Here is a 21,202-nt window from a genome sequence, read left to right on the forward strand (position 1 = left end):
TTTAACAGATATAACCTTAATCTGGACACTGCATACTAGTTGACCAAAGTCACATGTCGCTTAATTATGTTTCCAATTGAACTATTTGATTTCAGTTAGAAGTGAGGCTTCTAAACTAAAGTGCTTACATCCCAAACTAAAAACCATTTAAAGTGGTATCTCTAAGCTTTGTATAAGAGTGGTCCAAAACAAAAAGAAAAAAGAAAAAAGAAAAAAAAAGAAAAGAAAGTGAGTGAGTTGAAGAGGTTTATTTCCCCTGTCCGACCTACCTGGAAGAAAAGACAAGTCGACACTACTGTCCTGCAGGAACCGCTGCGGTCGGAGCCTCGAACATCTGCAGCTGGGCTTATTCCCTCCAGGGGGGGAGACACGAGTCCCGCAAGTTGTCTAACTTTATAAAAACATCTGAGCCGAAGAAAACCACTTCATAGAGGATGAATACTTGACCGAAAAGTTCCGGGTTAGCTGGAGCGGTTTAGTTCAGGACGCGCAGCTCTGCTGTCAATTTACAAATTTACTGTTTCCGGTTGATTTTCCACAATAAAACCCACACTGCCGAGAATTTTTTTTTTTTCATTGCGATATTGAATTAAAAATAATACCAAAAACCTCCATCTCCCAACTCTTGGTTGAAAGACCTGATGTCATTTTTATATTTAGAGAAAATTAAATACGGTATTAGGGGTTGCTCTGATAGGTTTTCTTATATTTGGGAACCTATTCTTTCTTTTGTTAATTCTTTGGCATCCTTGGAAGATTAATTTAATCTGATTTAATTTAATTACAGGGAAGTATGATATTGCTAACCATGTCTAATTTTTTTAGGGTTCCTCTTATGTCAGTTTATTTTAATTTTTATTTATCTTATTTTGTTTTCTTAATTTATTTTTATTTTTTATCTTTTTTGTTGCAGCTGTTTTGCGTGTCTCTGTATTTTAGTTTATTACTTTATTTTTCCTATTATTATTGTCTTCAGTCAGAGTTTGATTGGTAATCGGTACTTACTTTAGGACCTGTTTATAATTACGTATTTTGCAGTGTGTGTGTTTTGGGGTGTTTGTTAGGTTTTGTGTCCTTATTTATTTATTTATTTTTTTTTTATATATATTTTATTTTTGTGTGTATGGTAAAATATAAAACGGGGTATTCTGTCGAACCCTTTAAAAGAAATGTTTATTGTGTAATATAATTTACATGGATTACCCAATAAAGAAACATGTTTAAAAAAAATAAAAATAATAAAGCTTAACAGATAATTTGCCGATTTTGACGTTCTGAAATATTGAAAGATACGTATGGTAGATTTATCAATCCTTTCACAACATTGCTTTTCTAAAACCAATAAACAAACCGTTGAGCGAAATGCGCTTTTATTTTGAAATAAAATAGAGATCCTGTCAAAGCGCTCTTTCCCTCTATCTCTCTCACACACACACACACACACACGACAAAAAATAATGAGTGGCTAACGTTATGGTCAGGGGTTAAGGGTTAATTTCCCATAAAGCACCCTAAGATAACATTTGTGGTGAATTAACGGAGTGACCCCTTCATGTGCATGTGGTCACAGCTGCCCCCTGCTGGCCCTGTCCTCCTCATTACATCACTACCTTTAAACCAAAACGAATCAGGGTGGATTAACGATCCAACTGAATCGCTTTTACACGATGCACTGCCAAAATTGGGACTGGTGTATTTCATGCCTTCTCTGACATTTTTTTTTTCTAATTTTTCTAGCTTGTTCACAACTCTGTCATACATAGATGACAGCGCTGGCAGGAAATGTGAGGAGGAAGAGATAGAATGTCACTAATCTTTACATCCCAGGATATCTGCCATGTCTTATTATGCATTAAATAATTGATGAACTTCAAATAGAAACTTAAAATGCTTTAAAACCATAAAATGGTTATTTGCATAAAGTCAGCTGTTTACTTCATAATCTGAAAAACCCATTTGGCTGTACCATGTTTTCCAGCTGCCAAATTCTCATTGTACAACAATGGAAAACCATGACAAGAAATGAAGCACTCTACTTAAAATAAGAAACCAAAGCAAACCAGACAACACACAAAAAATACCAAAGTATTTACTTTAATTTGACACAACTACAGTTGATCAAATTTGCACCTGTTAAAAACAGTCTGTATGCTCGAGTCTCACACAGACAGGATTCGTTTAATCCATTCCTGTTGAGCTCCCTGGCTGCTCATAACACTGTCCAAACACCAAGACAGGCGACAAATTAAGGAGGATAAATGGCAACCAGTTTGTCCACAGTGATGCAAAAGTGCAGTGAGACAGGATGCTCCGACAAAGAAGAGGATTTTGTCGATAAATTCCTTTGACTCTTAAATGTAGCCCCAGATTAGTAGCAACAATCCTGTTATAATATATCTAACTGGTATAAAAAATAAATGCTATTCTATACAAGCAGTAGAGTGATATACACAGTACATACTTTACATACATACACATCATCCAGGACAAAACAGGACATATCACAAATGGATTTTCCACAAGAAAAAGGCAAAGAAAGATAAAACGTGGATGTGCTGCATCAGAAGAGCGATAAATAACAAATCATTGTGAACTGTTACTCACTTGCCCCCCTGCACAGAGAAAATAATTAGAGCTGAAATTTTTAATTTAAAGCGATTTACCACAGAAAGAATGTGTAAAAACTTAAAACTTAATAGGAATCGGTGCCACATTTACAAAATTAAGCAAAACAAGAGCACATTTTATAACGACTGCATTCACAGCATGAACTTACATTTCATTTTACAAACTCAGCACGGTGGTATTCATATACATATATTAGGTGAAATCCATTTGTCCAGTAAAGGGGGCAGAAGCTATTCCTCTCACATTAACTTCTTAAGTTGTATCCAAGCCAATAACAAAAAAACTGTAAAGTCCAAAGGTCCTAAAGAAAATGACACTACAATACAAATGTTCTTTGACAAGGCAGAGGATTGTTTCTTAGATGGAGGTTGGCCAAAGGAAGAGTGGGGAATAAAAATACATCTTTTTGCACATCTTTAAAATTGAATAAAGAACAGACTTTAGCATACAATGTCTTCTAAAAGTACTCATTAACTATAATAAAGAGTTTACAGGAGACCTTGCTTTTATTTTTAATAGGAGGTTCATATGAAATAATCAAATTCTAAAAATCCCTTTCAATCACGGTCATTTTGGTCCTTGGTTCTTTAAGGTTTATTGGTTTCAGCAACTTAGCTTCAAGTTTGTCTCTCTTACAAGGGAACACAATTCTTCAACACTGAAAACTGCAGTTAAAAATCAAGGAGTCTCCAACACTTATAGGTCTCTGAAAAAGGCATGTTTACGTTTGGTGCCTGATTTGAAAACTATTACTCTCTCTGTGTTACACATTTAATTAATAATGAAACGATAGCCTCATGTACTGTGAGTACAAAATATATTTTCTCTATGTACATGAGGACAGTGCATATTTGACCAGCTGTGTTTGGACTCCATGAAGCTCTGCCCATCTCATATGACACCTGACCTGATTAAAATGGGATTCTCTCTATTCATTAGTTTATTTCTAAATTCCCTGGAGATGTCCGACTCAAGTTCAGAGAAAACTTGGTACAAAAGCACACTCAAAAAACACTCGACCACATTCATATCAAGTAAACACACACTTCCTCACAAGCACACAGGAAAGCTGACACACAAACATAATGCTTTTATACACAAGAATCCAAAAATAGAATTGACTCTTTTTTTTTCTTTGAAAAGCAGTTAAGTAAAATGTTTTGTTTTTGTCTCTATTTCTGTACATTAAGCTTCTGTCTGAGCTAAGTTGGAGCTCACCGTGACAATGTAGTCGTGTCTTTCAAATGCTCATCAGATCATACACTTGTTTTCCAGTCCCTCTTTGTATCGTCACCATCAGTGAGAGGGGAAAACTTGGAAAAAACGAGGCTGGTTTAGCATATTTGGACAACTGATTTCATCAATCTCAGGGTCAAAGGTTGAGAATGGGCACATCAAAGAGGTCACAAAGGCCTTCTGTCTCATCCAGATTGTATATGTAGTCGTGGTCGCTGGGTGGAGGGGACAGGCGAAGGAGAGGCGAGAACACTGAGGAAGAAACAACAAAGAGCTGAGAAGTTATTAAGGATAGTAATGAGCTCAATTACTAGTAGTAGTTACTTATATATATATATATGAAAACAAACATATATACTGAGTTTAAAATGTTTTTACTGTTATTCTCATGTGTGCATCTGTAGTACATTTACCTTCTGACGACATCAAGTCATCTAACAAATCCCCGCTCATGATCTCTGTCAAGGAAATAAAATGAAAAGACGTGTTTAAAACGGTAAGCTTGACAAGGATAAACCAGTGAATATGATCCTATTTATTAAAAAAAAAAATCTATATATCTCCAGCAGGGCTTAGCGACGTTCCGCCAGGTTTTATGGAGAAAATTTGTCAGAGTATGTTTAGTAATTTAAAAACCCTGTCTCTACTCTTGATAATATAATCCAACACTATAGCACCTAATAAGGTCACACCAGCATGTTTAATGTATTTGTCCCTATGGCAGAGCCCTACCGCTCCAGTCTCTCTGCAGCAAATTCAGCAGCAGGTTTACCAATTTCTTGTCAATGCTGCCAACTTGAAAACTTTGTCATGATCACCAATCTATTTTGATCGATTTAAGAAAGAGAAAAAAAAAACATTAAATGTAGTAATGTTAGACAAGATGTATGTAAATCCTGTTAAAAATTGTACTTTATGAAATAATAGACAGCTGTAGAAAAGGAATTCTAAAATACTATTTTTGATAATATCATAGAAAACCATCTATCTATCTTTTGGTCATACCACCTATGTCAAAACGTTTTGATGTTTGCTATCTAACAGGTTTCAAAAAAAAGAAAGAAAAGGAAATCCAAGAGAAAAATTTAGATGTGTGTGCTTTCAAACTGACCAACAAATACTTATGTACAGAATGTGCATGTGTTTATGCAGGTTTGTGAAGTTTACCTTTTGTTGGATCAAACATTTCAGATAGCTCTTTGGAGAAGTCCAGCACTGCGGAGAAACAATGAGAAACATATAATGTTGCTGCCTCCAATGGGATTTTTTTTATTACATAGAAGCCATAAACAGAAAACAACAGGATACATTTTTGCATTAATATCACACCTCTGCAGACTGAGAAGAGAAACCAGTCAAACTCTGCCACCAAAGCCATTAAAACACTGAATCTCAAATGATTATCACAAAGAGAAGCCCAAGAGAAGAAACACACTCACATTGAGATGGATCCGATTTAATTGGTTCAAATACTGCAGAAGTAGAAGAGGACACACATCCATCCAAAGAAGCAGAGGACTGCAGTTGCTGGGTAACTGCAGCGGGTGTTTCTGTCATTTGGGTGAGTGGTGTGGTGCTTGTTGCATCTGCAAGGACACAACCATGGGACATTAACCCAAGATAATGTTGGCAATAAATGCTGAATCAAAACATTCTTTGTGTGAGAATCAGAAGAGGTCCAATAAAAAAAGTCAATGATTTTTCTGTACAAGACAATAATTAACAATATTATGTGTTGGTAAATTCATCAAGTCTTGAACACCTACCTGACACCGTCTGGCTGACTGCAGGAGCTGGTTTTGTGGCACCAACTGAAGGTGCTTTGGTGATCTGACGGATAGAAATAGGAGTGAGCAAAAGGAGGAAAGTCATGGCATTGAACTAAACAAACTTGATGACTAACAGGGTTAGGTTCTAACACCCTACTGTAACGTTTGTCTGTACTTTGCTTTTTCTGCAACAAAAAACATGTAATTTCATAAGTGATAATGATGTTATGGTAAAAACAAAAGGGCATGAAAGAACAAGTGAACATGATGGGTGCTTCACCAATAAAGAACAAAAAACAGGAAATTCCATATTTTAAAGTCTTTGCAGGCTAAGTTTACCGTACAAAGCACATTTGAACGCATCACGAAGTCCCCAGATCAAACAATCTATTGTTAGTGTTTTTCAAACTAAACATAAAGGCAACATCTAAAGTGTAGCCATGCATTTTAAGTGGACAAAGCAAGACAAGATTGCAAAGCAGAAGAGATAAATTATGGGAGAGACCTAATTAAGAGCACTGGAGTTTCATATGTTAATGCAAGAATGACAGTCTGAGAAAGGCATGCGCAGCGACAACAACTGAATCATCCAATTGTCAGCGTTTTTACGAAAACACAAATCTGTGGAAACCTGTGAGGCAGTAGTGGGCAGCTGGGAGGTAGGTGTCGGTGCTGGGAGGCTCTGGAGGACGTCGTCTGGAGGTGGGACGGGCAAAACAACAGGAGAGGCACTGGAAGGGTCTTTGTTGACCAATAAAACCTCAATGGGACCAGCTGTACTCTTGAGACGGATCTGGTATTTCCTCTGTCCATTGTGGACCTAACGGCACACAGATAAATATGTATTAGTTTAAGACGGACTGAACAGTAGCTGAAACTCATAGTACACAAAATACACAAACCATCCATACTTACAGCCTCTGGTATTGGCACCTCTAACTGTGTACCTATGGGAGCACGGATTGCTAGGAGTGTGTCACCTGTGAAAGTAAAAAAAAAAGAAAAAAAAGGCAAGGTGGTTTTTAAGACAGTTGCCACAAAAAGAGTAGAAATCTCCAGTATAAAACTGAGAATGAGAAACAATTACCTTTGAAAGCGCCACAAAGGTCTTCGTGTCTTATATATGCCATAGTAAGAATGTGTTAAGGGTCCAATTTAGGTTACAATCATCTTAGATTTAAGGGGTCTAAACTTTCATCAGGGATTAAAATAACCTGAACTGACACAGTTCAGAGTTAGAATGGAATATGTGTTTGCAACAAAACGGCTTTTAATGTTAGCACTAGGGGTAATAGTCCTAAAAAATTAAAATATACTGATAGTAGTATTGGCTCATTGCAGACAAACGACAAAAGTTCATAGAGGTTGATTATCAATGTTGCAGAAATTACTGTCGACAGACGCAAAAGGAGGAAGGCTATTCTGTAATAAATATGTACATAACAATCAAGTTCTATATAAGCAAACACTGTTAGGTCTCCAGGTGCCTCCATACTGGCATTTCTTTGCAGATCATTTCCACCTTTTGCTGGTCATGGTGCCTATGTCTAGGCCTTAAATCACCTTTTTTCCAGCCTCCTGAGGGAGACAAAAGGAGTAAAAAAAAAGAAAAAGAAAAGGGAGACTGGTCGTGTATGCAAGGGCCATCCCCGTAACACTGTAACAGAGTGAGGATTCAACAACTTTCTGATCTTGTACATGTGCCAACCACAGTCATAAGCACATAGCCGCACTTTGCTCCAGTGATGAGCCGCACTCGTAGTTAAAACCAGCTCATGAATGACAAAGCAGCTGGTGAGGAAGACCTGTAGACTTCCACCTGGAGGAACTGCAGCAGTTTTATTTACTGTACTGATGCTGCAGCTGAATCTGCCTAGTTACACCTTTCAAATCCTTCAGTCAACTTCTCAACGCATCAGTGCGCTACGCACATTCTCGTCAACACGCCTCTCTTGTGTCATTGTGCATCCCACTAAGACACACTCCTCTGCTGTGTTTTTTTAAATTATTATTAATATGAGCACAATGAACGTGATTAACCCCTTCCATCTCATTTCATTCCACTTTGGTTACATAAGGACACATGTTTGGAGGGTTTTCTTCTCTTCCCCCCTGTGGCCAGTATGTAAGGGCCAGTGGAGTAAAATTGCTGGCCCACTTTTACAGAAATGTTGCAGAACGCCAGTATGCACGAGCCTTCCCATATATGAGCAGGGTAGCTGACAGAGCAGAGAGTAAATGGGGATTCACATCAACAAATATCCCTACTGAGGCTGCGGTACTGGGAGTGGTATAGTTCACACATCAACTGGTTTTATGACGCATAGAAAATCATTGTTGTTATTCAGGGACACTTAGTTTTTAAAACTGGAGCCTGATAAATCCAAGAAAGAATGTGACTTACTGTCCTATATCAGATCAACAGGCAAAATAATATTTTTTAAGGCAGGAACCGTATCCTAGAGCCAGTCTTTTGGCGGATCCTTTTCTCTGCCCCCTTTCTTTTCAACCATAGGAACCAGGAACTAAACTGAGTTCTGGGGGAGAAAGTTTACCACAGCAAGAGCCCTTGTAGGACCTGGAACTTTCAGGTTGAGGCTAATATTTCTATTTCTGGTTGGTTATTTCCAGCTTTTTGTCTCAAATATATCAGTCACAATCGCCACAGTAATAATAATAATAATAATAATAATAATAATAATAATAAAGCAGTTCAGTGTAAGACCACATAGGAAGGATGTTTTAAATAAATAAATAAATATATAAAGTAAAGTCTGAGAACCACAGCAACAATGGATATGAGCTCATGAAATGCATCACTAGGTGCTTTCATACGGACATTCTGTAATATTTACGTAAAGATCCGCCACAGATCTGAGCCCACTGCCTTTCCCATACTGGCCCGAGCAAGGCAGGACATTTTTCAAAAACAAATGCCCTTACATACAAAAAACCAGCATGTCGGTGGCAAAAGGGTGATTCAACATCGCCTGCGGGAAATGTGACATAACCCGTGATGTACACGTGTGCCAGTGAAGCCAAAACAGTGGTGGAGGACGCAATAATCCCACCGTTAGCCCTGTACATGTTTGTCATTTAGTGAAAACATAATCAGTTTTCTTACCATGTTAATCTCTCACATAATTGTGACCAATTCGTTTGCCTGCCAACAGGGGACCATTTCCAACTGATAATCCACGGGTTTAGTGAACATGCTGGTCTCCTCGATGGGACTCACGTTCCCATTGAAAATGCACAAGCCTGTTTTAACTGGAAGGGACAGATCTGTGACCCTCTAAGCTGTTGTTGACCACTGTAACTGTCCGTAAGGTCAAATATGTCACCAACTGTGGTGCCTCATGATCTACTGGGGATTTTTTACAAATAGCAGAACTGAAACAGATGAATGATGGATTATTACTCAAAAGTGGACGAAAGGTGACATAAAAAAGGTAACATGTACAGGAAGTTAACATCATATTAAGAATTTGTTTTTGTTGGAATGCTCTGCCAATTCTTACAGTTGACACAACCTACACCAATAAGTTTTCCCATTTAGATAAATACCAACAAGCTCCTGGAGGCAGGAAGGAAAGAGGGATGGATTGAAGGAGCTGCAAGTCTTATCAAAGCTCATATGGTTCGTGTGAGATTATGGTGGTGGAAAAAATGTTGTCATTTACTTGGTGGAATTTCTTCCTTACTAATCATTTCAATTTACTTGTAAGCTGAACAGAATGAATGAGGCTTAAACGTAGCCCTTTTTTAAAATCTGTTTTTCGACTTCATCTCCTGCTTGAAGACTCAGAAGTTCTATTATTTAACATCTCCCCAATATCATAACTGTAAAGTTACTTAGAACAAGTGAAGAAAAATATGTGCAAATAAATGTTTCCTTCAGCGTCCCTGCGATGGTGTCGCACACATACATGATCAGAATGTTGCATTCAGTTGCAGAATGAGGGGGTGTACATAATAAACATAAACTGTCTCTTTTTTCACTCCTTTTTGTCCATCCCAGGAGGTGAAAAAAGGGGGGTTATCTGAACTTTCACCTGTTCAGCCAATGTCAGTAACATACACACAACAGGACCTGGAAACAGTAGAAATATCCCTTAAAGAAAAGCCAGTATTAAAAGGGTTACTGAAAAACCTTTTCCTATCAAAGTAGAAACAGACAGACTTTGCAGTGAAGGATATGGGCTGTTGTTGGAGTCATCTGTGACGTTCTTGATGCTTTGCTGGACCCAGACTCTCTGCTGGTCTAGCTCGTGTTCACGGAGAGCCAGGTCATCTAGCTCAGCCTTCAGATCAATAAGCTTATCGGCTATCTCCCTGGTGTTGCAGCCTGGACCTACACCCCTGAAAAGCACACACAATTGGATGGTCATTTCCAGGCAGCAGGCAACAATAGCTTTATATTCTCACGAACAAACATGCTTTTCCATGATCAGCCTGCTTTATTATAGCTAGGCAAATTAATTCACTTTCACTATAACACGACAGCAGCTAGCCATCTGCCTCATATTGAGAATTGGAAAAAGAAAAATAATGCAACTGCACTGACGAGAGCCTTTTTCTATCCAGGCAAATATGTAAATAAACACAAATTGAAATAAACATAATGATACTTTACGCAGTTTTTTATTGCTATTTAACTGTACCATAAAATAATTTATATCCTAAGTAAACATGAACAAAAAACAGCAGAGAATCCAACATCTCCTGAAATGAAGGATATCAACACTGGTACGGACTGGGCTACAACCAAGGCATGATTCAAACTTTTTTTCTGCTTTATAATTGGTCACATCAAATTAAACAAAGTTCTGTTTATAGAAAACACTGCATGTGGTTATTTCTCCAAGTCTAAACAATCTACTGATTCAGAATCTTCTATTACGACTCTGACATTGAAGTAGCTGCACCGTCTTATCACAGCTCATATAGTTTGTGTAAGATTATGGTGGTGATGAAAAAATGTTGTCATTTACTTTGTGAAACTTCTTCCTTACTAACCATTTCAATTTGCTTGTAACGTGAAAAGAATGAATGTGGCTTAGCAAAGAGAATCTTTGTCAACACACAAACAAGCACAGGAACATAAGGAAACAGGTCATCCTGAGAGGCAACACATTAAATGTTGATCAATCAACAAACTGTCATTTGGAAAAAATTCAGACTCGCTATATAAGAAAAGCCAGCAGCGCCTTTTCTGTCTCCGAAAACTTTCTAAATACCAGGTTGATTCTTCCCTGATGTCTATGTTTTATCGTTCTTTCATCGAATCTGTCATCACTTTTTCTTTCATTTGTTGGTTTCAATCTTTAAAAGTCAAAGACAGAAACTTGCTCAATAAGGTTGTCAGTCTAAGCAGTAAAATCATTGGGTCGGCTCAACAAACATTACAAGAACTTTATAACAAACAGCTGATCAAGAAGGCAAACTCCATATTGTCTGATTGCTCACATCCCTTACATCAACCGTTTCAGTTTCTACCATCAGGTACACTGCTTAGACTAGGGGTGGGCGATATGACCTAAAATTAATATCACGGTATTTTTCATCTTTTGAACGGTGACGGTATAATATCACGGTATTTTTTGGTACGTTTTGGGAGGAGTAGCCTGTCCTGTCCCTTTATGTGAATAAGGTTAATATTTTTATAATATAATAAGTAAATGGTAGTATCCTTATCAAAAAGAGACATGGGAGAGTATTATGCATTCTCAACATATTTATTTGGCAAAAAACCTAAAGATCTTACACACTTATATTATATATATATATATATATATATATATATATATATATATATATATATTATATTATATTTATTTTTATTATATTATATTTTAAATATTTTGTAAACCTGTCTTAAAATGTAATACTGGACCTCGGTTGGGCTGGTTGGACAGCGGGTGGTGGAAAATTTCCCTTCATTTTAAATCCAAAACTTGACAGGTTTATGCCATGAGTATTCATATACAGTAATCCCTTGTTTTTCGAGAGGGTTACGTTCCAAAAAGAACCCGTGATAAGTGATATTCACATAGTAGCAACCCTTTTTATTTTACAATTATTATACAAAGCTTCAAATTGCGGAGTTCAACACCGCCTCGCACGTATTTCTCTGCTCTTCTGAGCCGCTCCATCCCGACTCGCGCTGCAGCGTCTTTTTCTTCTAAAGCCCGCAGTGCAGGTGTGTTTTTTCGAGAGAAGAACATGGTTATGGGTATTTTTTTGTCACTCTTTTTTTCTTCTGGGCAAAAAGATTCTTTTAAACCGACATTCATTAATTTTTTCTCCATCTTGAAGTCGGTGATTCTTATTCCGGCAGGTTGAAACAGCACTCTGCGCTCCGCTGTCGTCAAAGACCCGCCCAGCTCCACTTCTGATTGGCTAGTGTTAGTTTGGTTGAGCCAGAGCTGCTTTCCTCTCATTCCATTGGTAGACGAACTCGGTTGACTCAGACTTTTTTTTTCTCTCAAACCTTTTTTTTTTTTTTTTTTTTTAAAGCACTCAAACTCGCACACCCAGACAAAAAACTCCGTACGCCAGAGATCCAGCACGGTGCCGGGATACTTTAAGCCCTGTCATTTCTTACTACTCTTGTTGTAAGGTGTAGCAGCAGTAAGCGATGCCTGCAGTCAAAGCTGTGTAGTCTTGGGACGTGCTCCGCTGGTGCTGCTCAGCAGCACCAGCGGAGCAGCGGAGCAGCGGTCCCAACGGGACCAGCAGCTGGTCCCACTTGCGCTCGTTTTGGCCTCTTCATATTCACAGGCGTGCGTGTTTTTTAAGTGATGAAACAGGTTGCTTGTGTTTCCACCTCTTGCTTTCACAACACGGCAGCAAACCTTGCATATCACCGACGTTTTTAATGCCTTATTTAGGCTTATTATTTTATAATTGATTTATTACGGTATTGACGGTATTGCAAAATCCATGTCGTGGCGCAGTGTCACACCGGTGATGACTATGACACCGGTGTACCGCCCACCCCTAGCTTAGACTCCCTTTTGCAAAGACAAACCGATATAAACACTCCTTTGTTCCCTCCGCTATTGTTCTTTTAAATGCCGGAAGGAAAAGGTAGTGGGTGAAAAGGTAGTGGGATGGAAAAGGTAGTGGGGGAAGCTTAGGTCTATACTACTATTGTAATTTATTATGTATATTTTATGTATATTTACCCATTGTGTGCTTCTCCTGTCGCAAAACTAATCGCCCCCTTGGGGACAAATAAAGTCATTGATTGATTGATTGATTGATATCAATTGGATGAGACTACTGTAACTGCTTAAAAGACACAGATTTCCTCTGCCAGGATGGAGGAAAGTTACCTGGCCACGTTTCCTGAAAATTGGTAGAGAGGTGGAGCATCAGAGTAACCCATAAACGTTTGGGTCAAAACAGTTTGTTTTTTTTTTATGTTAAAAAGTATATTGGTCTTGGTGGATTATCTGTGGATTAATTGTTGTCCTGTTTTAAAGCAGCACAATGTAACTTTCAGCTTTTGTTGAGTTTGGCGGCTCCTTTGGACAAAAGCGGTAGTGCTTTACCAGTAGTGTGGAAGGGTTCCATCCACCTCGAAGTTACATAGTGCCAGTGAAGGCGACCCCTCAGACCATGACAGAGGTGTCATTAAACCTGTTGTAAGTTGATGTACCATCACAATGACTCTGGAAATATTATATTAAGATGGAAAAGTTACATAGTGTGGCTTTAAACATTTCAAATAATTCCCCCTCTCTGAACCCAAATGTGACTTTTCTGTAATAAAGGCTCTGAGGTTGAAGTTTTCCCATACAGGCAATTCATAAAAAAAAAACACTTGAAATGCTTACTTCCACTGGATACTGTTTTTAGACTTTTTCTCGATCAAACCAATTCCTTCTAGGACATTGGTGATGTCGTAGATGCGTCGTTTCTGTCGCACTGCCAAGGTGTCTGCTGCCTAAATGACAGAAAAAAGTACAACAGCCATTTATTTCAAAATGCATGCGAGTAGGCAAAGAAAACCAACAATTATATCATACAAATCTAAACTGTTGCAGTGACATTATATTCTACCTTATATTAAAAAAAATGTGCAACATGCCGCGGTGTCAGGAAATGTCTGCCATTTACTGGACCACATACCACAGTGATTGTATCGCAGCAACATTTTCTACATATCTTTACAGCTTTTTTCATTACAGCCGGTTTTAGGAGGCGGGGTCAGCCACGTAAATTGTATCCACTCTGCATGCATCTTTTGAAATTTGTGTTGCATTTTTGCGAAACCCAAACAAGGAACATAAAAAAAAAAATGCAACACACAAGGATGTGTAATATTACATACAGGTTACATTGTGCAAGAAACTTGGCCTGTGCTTCAACTGATCTTGATTGCATTTCAGCAGTCGGAAATATGCTGTTATTTATACTATGCTACAGCGTTTGTGGCTGGCTTTTGAAACACCTCAGTGTTGTGACCACTACGGATGTATACTACATTATATTATCTTTTTAAAATAATTTTTTTCTTCTTCATATTTTTTTTATATTTGAATGTTCTGTTTTTTTTTGTTTAGCTGCTGCACCGTAAGGTCTTTGAGGATGACAATCGACCCTGTATTGTGTTGCACATGTCAGAATTGACAAAAAAGTTGACTTGAGATACAACATGCAAGACAGACTTAGTTGAGATTTTTCTTGAAGTAGCATATCACCTGTTTATGTATTTTTTTTTAATACCATAGATTGTACAACTGTTTGCATACAGTACCACATTATGGTAAAATCAGTATTTTTTATCCTCTCATTAAAGTGGTCTTTTGGTCTTGTACCAGAAGACCAACAGTGAGGTTGGATTATTTGACCCACAGAAACTCTGTGAAGCCAAAGAGTCCTAAATCTGAACAGGTCAATGAATTACACAGCATCTGAACCAAATGAATGTGAAGTACGGTACAAGTTTACCTGTTACTAGTTTGTAACAACTACACTGTTATTGCAGTGCAATTAACTCCTCACTAAACGTTCAACCTGCTTTGACATATAGAAAACTGAAACTTTCAGCCAGTTCCATTCACTACCATTATGCGTCACGTAACCACTGCACAGGCAGTCTATTATGAATTTACAACATGGTGCTCTGAAGACTTTAGTGTTGTAACTTAGTGGATTAACCATCCAATCTTGCATGAATTGGAAACAATTCCAGCAAAAGCTCTCTCTCTGTCACTTCCAGAGACACATCCAAATTAAATCTTGCTGAACATGAATGTTAATGTGACCAGAGTCTGAGGGCCAACCCTTCACTGATGAGGCCATTTATTTTACACAACTCATGTCTGACATTGGCTAAAACTAATTTTCTCGTCCAACTTCTTCATGTTTAAAAATATGACAACAACAAGGCAAGCACTGACAAGTCTGTACTTTATCAAAAGGAAAAGATGGATTTTGGATGAACTCAGAAGGAAAAAGAAAAACCTAACCCCGTCTGGCATTCAATGCAAAGGGCAGTGTTACTATGGTGTCAAATGCTAAGATACTAATCTGTCTATCAAGTCACTGAGGAGAAAAACAAACCAACAAATAAGACTTTTCTGTTATGCAAAAGTAATGCATGGTTGGTCAAGCTGCAACCTGGTTCTCTGGTTTTAGCTGATGAAAAAAAACATGGAGCAGAGTCTTGTTATTAGTATTAGTCTGGACTTAGTAATTGAGTTATAAGACTATCAAGGTAGAAAAAAAGGCATTAAGTAATTTCTAGTTGGTGATCATGATAATATTACTACTTTAAATTATATGAAACTGAACTTAATTGAATTTAAATTAATTAAATAGGAAATTTGATTTCAACACTTGTGTCATTAGTAGCAGACAGAAACAGAAACTATTTTGGGGGCATAGAAGCACAAACCAGCTCCTCGAGAAGTAAGATCATAGTGGGGGAGCTATTTTAATACTTGGACAAATACAGAGTTTATTTAATTATCCTCTTAATGAAAAGCGAAGTTTATATCGTTTAAAATATAAACTTTGGGTAAATGCCAAAAAACAGATTAAGTGAATTCAAGCCTTTCGCGGAGGCAAATGCATTATCAATATGAAAAGAGGGGGTAACCAGCTCCGGAGTGGAGATGCAGGCAGGGTTCCTACACATTTTTCAAGGTCAAAATTCAAGCACTTTTCAATGGTCATTTTCAAAATCTTCAAGAACCTTATCGCTGGGGTAAAATATCCACAGGAATATATACTCATAATTATTTTTTCTGCTTTTTATCACAACTATGTACATTGTATCGTGCTGTAAACATCTAGTTATGTTTCGTCTTACTGATTTTATTTCTCCTTGTACTAACTAAACTATACAGTCTGATCCCAATTTTGTGAAAGACAGAGTTATAATTTCAAGCACTTAAACTAAAATTGAAGCACTTTTCAGGCCTTGAAAACACAACATTAAAATTCAAGCACTTTCAAGGATTTCAAGCACCGGTAGGAACCTTGTGGAGTTAATTGAATTTAAGTTAATTAAATAGGAAATTTGATTTCAACACTTGTGTCATTAGTAGCAGACAGAAACAGAAACTATTTTTGGGGCATAGATGCACAAACCCCCTCCTCAAGAAGTAAGATCATAGTGGGGAGCTATTTTAATACAAATACAGAGTTTATTTAATTATCCTCCTAATGAAAAGCGAAGTTTATATCGTTTAAAATATAAACTTTGGGTAAATGCCAAAAACGAATTTAGTGAATTCAAGCCTTTCGCAGGGGGAAAATGCATAATCAATACAAACAGAGGGGATAAGCAGCTCCTGAGTGGAGATGCAGGCAGGGTTCCTACACATTTTTCAAGGTCAAAATTCAAGCACTTTTCAAGCACTTTCAAGGGTCATTTTCAAAATCTTCAAGCACCTTATCGCTGGGGTAAAATATCTACAGGAATATAATTATTTTTTCCGCTTTTTATCACAACTATGTACATTGTATCGTGCTGTAAACATCTAGTTATGTTTCGTCTTACTGATTTTATTTCTCCTTGTACTAACTAAACTATACAGTCTGATCCCAATTTTGTGAAAAACAGAGTTATAATTTCAAGCAATTAAACTAAAATTGAAGCACTTTTCAGGCCTTGAAAACACAACATTAAAATTCAAGCACTTTCAAGGATTTCAAGCACCCGTAGGAACCCTGTGGAGTTAATTGAATGTAAAATAATTAAATAGGAAATTTGATTTCAACACTTGTGTCATTAGTAGCAGACAGAAACAGAAACTATTTTGGGGGCATAGATGCACAAACCAGCTCCTCAAGAAGTAAGATCATAGTGGGGGAGCTATTTTAATACTTGGACAAATACAGAGTTTATTTAATTATCCTCTTAATGAAAATTAAGTTTATATCGTTTAAAATATAAACTTTGGGTAAATGCCAAAAACGAATTTAGTGAATTCAAGCCTTTCGCAGGAGGCAAATGCATAATCAATACAAACAGAGGGGGTAAGCAGCTCCTGAGTGGAGATGCAGGAGCATTTACCATGAAGAAAACCACAAAAGCTGACCCACTTTTTCAAACTTTGAAACTGCAGGGGGCAGAGTCTGGGAAGTTGACCGCTGTTCTCAAAATTCACTGGGCTGATTTGATCGTCTGTCCTCTCAGAAAGGTGGAAAATACTACGACCCGGCACGGATGTGGAGTTTAACCGCAGCCCAGATGTTAGTAAAGCTCGCTAGGGAAGAGCTGCGAGGCTCCATTCATTCACACCGGTAACTAACGCAGAACCTACGGCGTAAGGTACGCGGCGACGCGCAACGTAAGGTGTGCGTCGCCGCGTACCCTACGCCGTAGACTCTGCGTCGATTCAACGCGGGACCATAAATCAGCCCTTAGCCCACTAGCCGCCTAGCCCCATGTGCTAGCGACAACAAAGAATCTCACCGCCTTCAGGTCCAGAACCCCGTCCTTCGCCTCCTGCAGCAGAGTCACGAACTTGGTGGTGAGCAGCCCCAGGCTCTTCTCGTGCCTGCTGGGGGTCTGTGGCTGCAGCGGGTCCCCCCCCGCGGGCCCCAGCTCGCCCCTGCTGCCGGCGGGCTCCAGCTCCATCCCCGCCCGGGACCAGCGCTGCACCTCCAGCCCTGCTCTCTCTCTCTCTCTCTGAGCCCCGAGGAGTTAGCGCTCCGCCGCCGCAAGGAAAGGCAGGTTCGCGGAGACCCCCGGCGTCGTGTGACGGTGCTTGGCTCGGCCGGTTAGACGGTATTTCCCCCGTATATCGGCTGCTGAAAGCGGCGGATCAGCCGGAGACGAGCCGGAGAAGAAGAGAAGAGAAGAGCCGTTGGCCACGCGAGGGATGACGGGACAGTTCAGCCGCGCCAGGGACCGACTGCAAATGCTCAGCGAGCAAGAGAGCGTGTACCCAAAACAAGCGAAACATTGGAAGAAAATAAAGTGTTGCTAACTAACGCATATTTTGTATGTTTATTGTAAGTTATTGTAAATGTGTATTTTTTAAATTATTGTTCTATTTATGTTGAATTGTGGATTTTTCCAAATTGATGTTGGGGAAATAAGTTTGACACGAACCCTTATCAGCTCAAACTTAAAGAAAACACGCACGCGGGTACAACACGCACGTTTAAGTACATACGCACACAAACATACTTTGAATTGTGTCTGTTTGACAGAGCTGGGTAGAGTAGCCAAAAATTGTACTCAAGTAAAAGTACTGTTACTTCAGAATAATATGATTCAAGTAAAAGTACTGTTACTTCAGAATAATTTGACTCAAGTAAAAGTAAAAAGTAGTCATCCAAATAATTACTTGAGTAAAAGTAAAAAAGTACTTGGTGAAAAAACTACTCAAGTACTGAGTAACTGTTGAGTAACGTCTGATTTATTTTTTTAACACAACCATTCAAACAGACAAAAGTACAAAATAATCATCTTCAGGAAAATTAAATCAATAAAATTAATTAAAATGAATAAAAAATAGCTTAAATTAAAATAATCTTAAAGTAAATTCAAGTACTTTAATAAATAGTAAAATAAATAAAATAATAACAGAATAAAAAAATAAATTAAGCCTTTGTACTTTTCTTTTTTAACCAGGCAGAACTAGAACAAGCCCATGAACTCATAGAAACTCTGTGTGTTTGAGTCTGTGTATATGTGACAAAACATGCAAAAACAAACATTTTTCCCAAAGAATCACTCAGTGATGTCATGAGATTGACGCGTACGCGGATAAAAGGGATAAAAGAAAAGTAAGGAGCTCAATGTAGTAGCCTAATGTAGTGGAGTAAGAGTAACAGTTTCTTCTTCACAAATCTACTCAAGTAAAAGTAAAAAGTATAGTGATTAAAAACTACTCCTAAAAGTACAACATTTCCCAAAACTTACTCAAGTAAATGTAACGGAGTAAATGTAACTCGTTACTACCCACCTCTGCTGTTTGATACATAGCAGCCAGAAAGTTTGTCTTTGTACTGTTCACAAATGTTTCAATTTTTACGCCATGTGTGGGCATTTATGTTAAATACACAACTAATTTGAAATATTGTACATTACATTAATTACGTTACGTTACGTCAAATTACGTTACAGTTAAAGCAATTTAAATGAGTGACATAAACAAACACCGTATGTTCCCTTGATAGTCAAATGCTCATTAAGGAAACAAAAGACATAGTTTATGTCATTTTAAATTGTCTATTCTATTCTATTCTATTCTATTCTATTCTATTCTGCTCTCTTCTATTTTATTCTACTTTATTCAGAATAAAGTAGAATAGAATAGAGTAGAATAGTCTATTCTACTCTATTCTATTCTACTCTATTCTATTCTATTGAAAGAGCCTGTACCCCAAACAAGCGAAACATTGGAAGAAAATAGAGTGTTGCTAACTAACGCATATTTTGTATCTTTATTGTAAGTTATTGTAAATGTGTATTTTTTAAATCATTTTTCTATTTATGTTGAATTATGGATTTTTCCAAATTGATGTTGGGGAAATAAGTTTTACACAAACCCTTACCAGCTCAAACTTAAAGAAAACACACGCGGGTACAACACGCCCGTTTAAGTACATACGCACACAAACATACTTTGAATTGTGTCTGTTTGATACATAGCAGCCAGAAAGTTTGTCTTTGCACTGTTCACAAACGTTTCAATTTTTACGCCATGTGTGGGCATTTATGTTCAGAATCAGAATCATAATCAGAAAAGGGTTTATTGCCAAGTTTGTTAACACACACAAGGAATTTGTTGTGGTGATTGGTGCAATACAATACAAATATAAAAACAAATATATAAGAGATAAAATAAAATGTATAAACAGAAATGTACAATATGAGGTTTTAAAGTGCCGGATATGAGTCTGTACAAAAAGTGACTTAGGATGAATTAGGACAGATAAAATGTAAAAACAGAAATGTACAATATTAGGTTTTTAAAGTGCCGGATATGAGTCTGTACAAAAGTTACAGGATTGGAATGTTAAATACACAACTAATTTGAAATCAGTAATATTGTACATTATAGTATACGTTACAGTTAAAGCAATTTGAATGAGTGACATAAACAACGTATGTTTCCTTGATAGTCAAATGCTCATTAAGGAAACAAAAGACATAGTTTAGTTTATGTCATTTTAAATTGTGGACTGTTTATTTTTATCTTTATGCTTTTATTGTTACTTACTTGCATTTTCCACCATCGGTTAGAGAGGACTGTAATTTCATTTGTACTTTATGTCGAACATATAGGATATCTGACAATAAAGCTTGAAACTTGAAAAACTTGAAAAATAGTTTAGATCTTTTTTTTCCACCTGAATGTTATACTGGCAAATGCTTATTGCTCTTCTATTACTGAACTAAAATGTGTACTGTATTTGTATAAAATTGCACTTAGTAAAACGAGGAACCCAAAACACTTATGTAGGCTTTTTAAAATGTGTAGTTAGGTACATTGTCATAAATTACTTTATGAAATGTTTATCATATGTCTTAAACATGAAATCAAAACTTTGGAAGACACAATATTTTTTAAATATTTTTATATCACTTGGGTGTATATTGTTACTGTGCTACTGTAACAAGTAAATCTCTCCACCCTGGGATTAATAAAGGACTATTCTATTCTATTCTATTCTATTCTATTGTATTCTATTCTATTCTATTCTATTGTATTCTACTCTTCTCTACTCTATTCTATTATACTCTATTCTATTCTACTTTATCCTATTCTATTCTATAGATAAGAGGTAAGATGTACTTTATTGATCCCAGAATTAGGAAATTATTGGGCAGCAGCAGCATAATATACAAGGAACAGACAGTGAAAAAAACAAAATAAAAAATAAAAATATAAAAAAGGTATAAAAGTACTATGTAAGAATGCCTATTCATATTTACATCATATACATAAAGTGTAAGTGTACAGCAGAGATTAAGAATGTGCAAACGTGGCAATGTGCAAAGATTAATAAATTAAAGTGAATTATTTCACAAGGTTATGGCATGGGGTAGGAAATATTTCTTGTCTCTGTCTGTTTGACAGCAGAGCTGT

At 37.3% G+C, this 21,202-nt stretch overlaps 2 protein-coding genes across 3 annotated transcripts in view; both read right to left on the reverse strand.

Moving 5' to 3' along the window:
* Positions 1 to 21,202, reverse strand: part of elmo3 (engulfment and cell motility 3) — a 72,107-nt gene that overhangs the window by 30,029 nt on the left and 20,876 nt on the right. The window contains exon 1 of one of the 2 annotated variants that reach the window (XM_061721308.1): positions 270 to 492. The exons of the other annotated variant lie outside the window; for it this stretch is intronic. The gene's annotated coding sequence lies outside the window, so the exon portion shown is untranslated. Of the gene's footprint in view, positions 1 to 269; positions 493 to 21,202 lie in introns of those variants that run through there. 2 annotated transcript variants of the gene reach the window in all.
* On the reverse strand, positions 2,079 to 17,984 carry e2f4 (E2F transcription factor 4). The gene is made up of 11 exons (XM_061721307.1): positions 17,572 to 17,984; positions 13,478 to 13,587; positions 9,834 to 9,995; positions 6,721 to 6,764; positions 6,549 to 6,613; positions 6,265 to 6,453; positions 5,631 to 5,694; positions 5,304 to 5,450; positions 5,032 to 5,079; positions 4,278 to 4,322; positions 2,079 to 4,116 (listed from the first exon to the last, which is right to left on the reverse strand). The coding sequence occupies exons 1-11, from the start codon at positions 17,734 to 17,736 to the stop codon at positions 4,001 to 4,003; spliced, it is 1,155 nt and encodes a 384-aa protein (XP_061577291.1). The 5' UTR covers positions 17,737 to 17,984; the 3' UTR covers positions 2,079 to 4,000.

Source organism: Cololabis saira, chromosome 5, assembly GCF_033807715.1.
Source record: "Cololabis saira isolate AMF1-May2022 chromosome 5, fColSai1.1, whole genome shotgun sequence".
In the NCBI taxonomy this organism is placed as follows: Eukaryota; Metazoa; Chordata; class Actinopteri; order Beloniformes; family Belonidae; genus Cololabis; species Cololabis saira.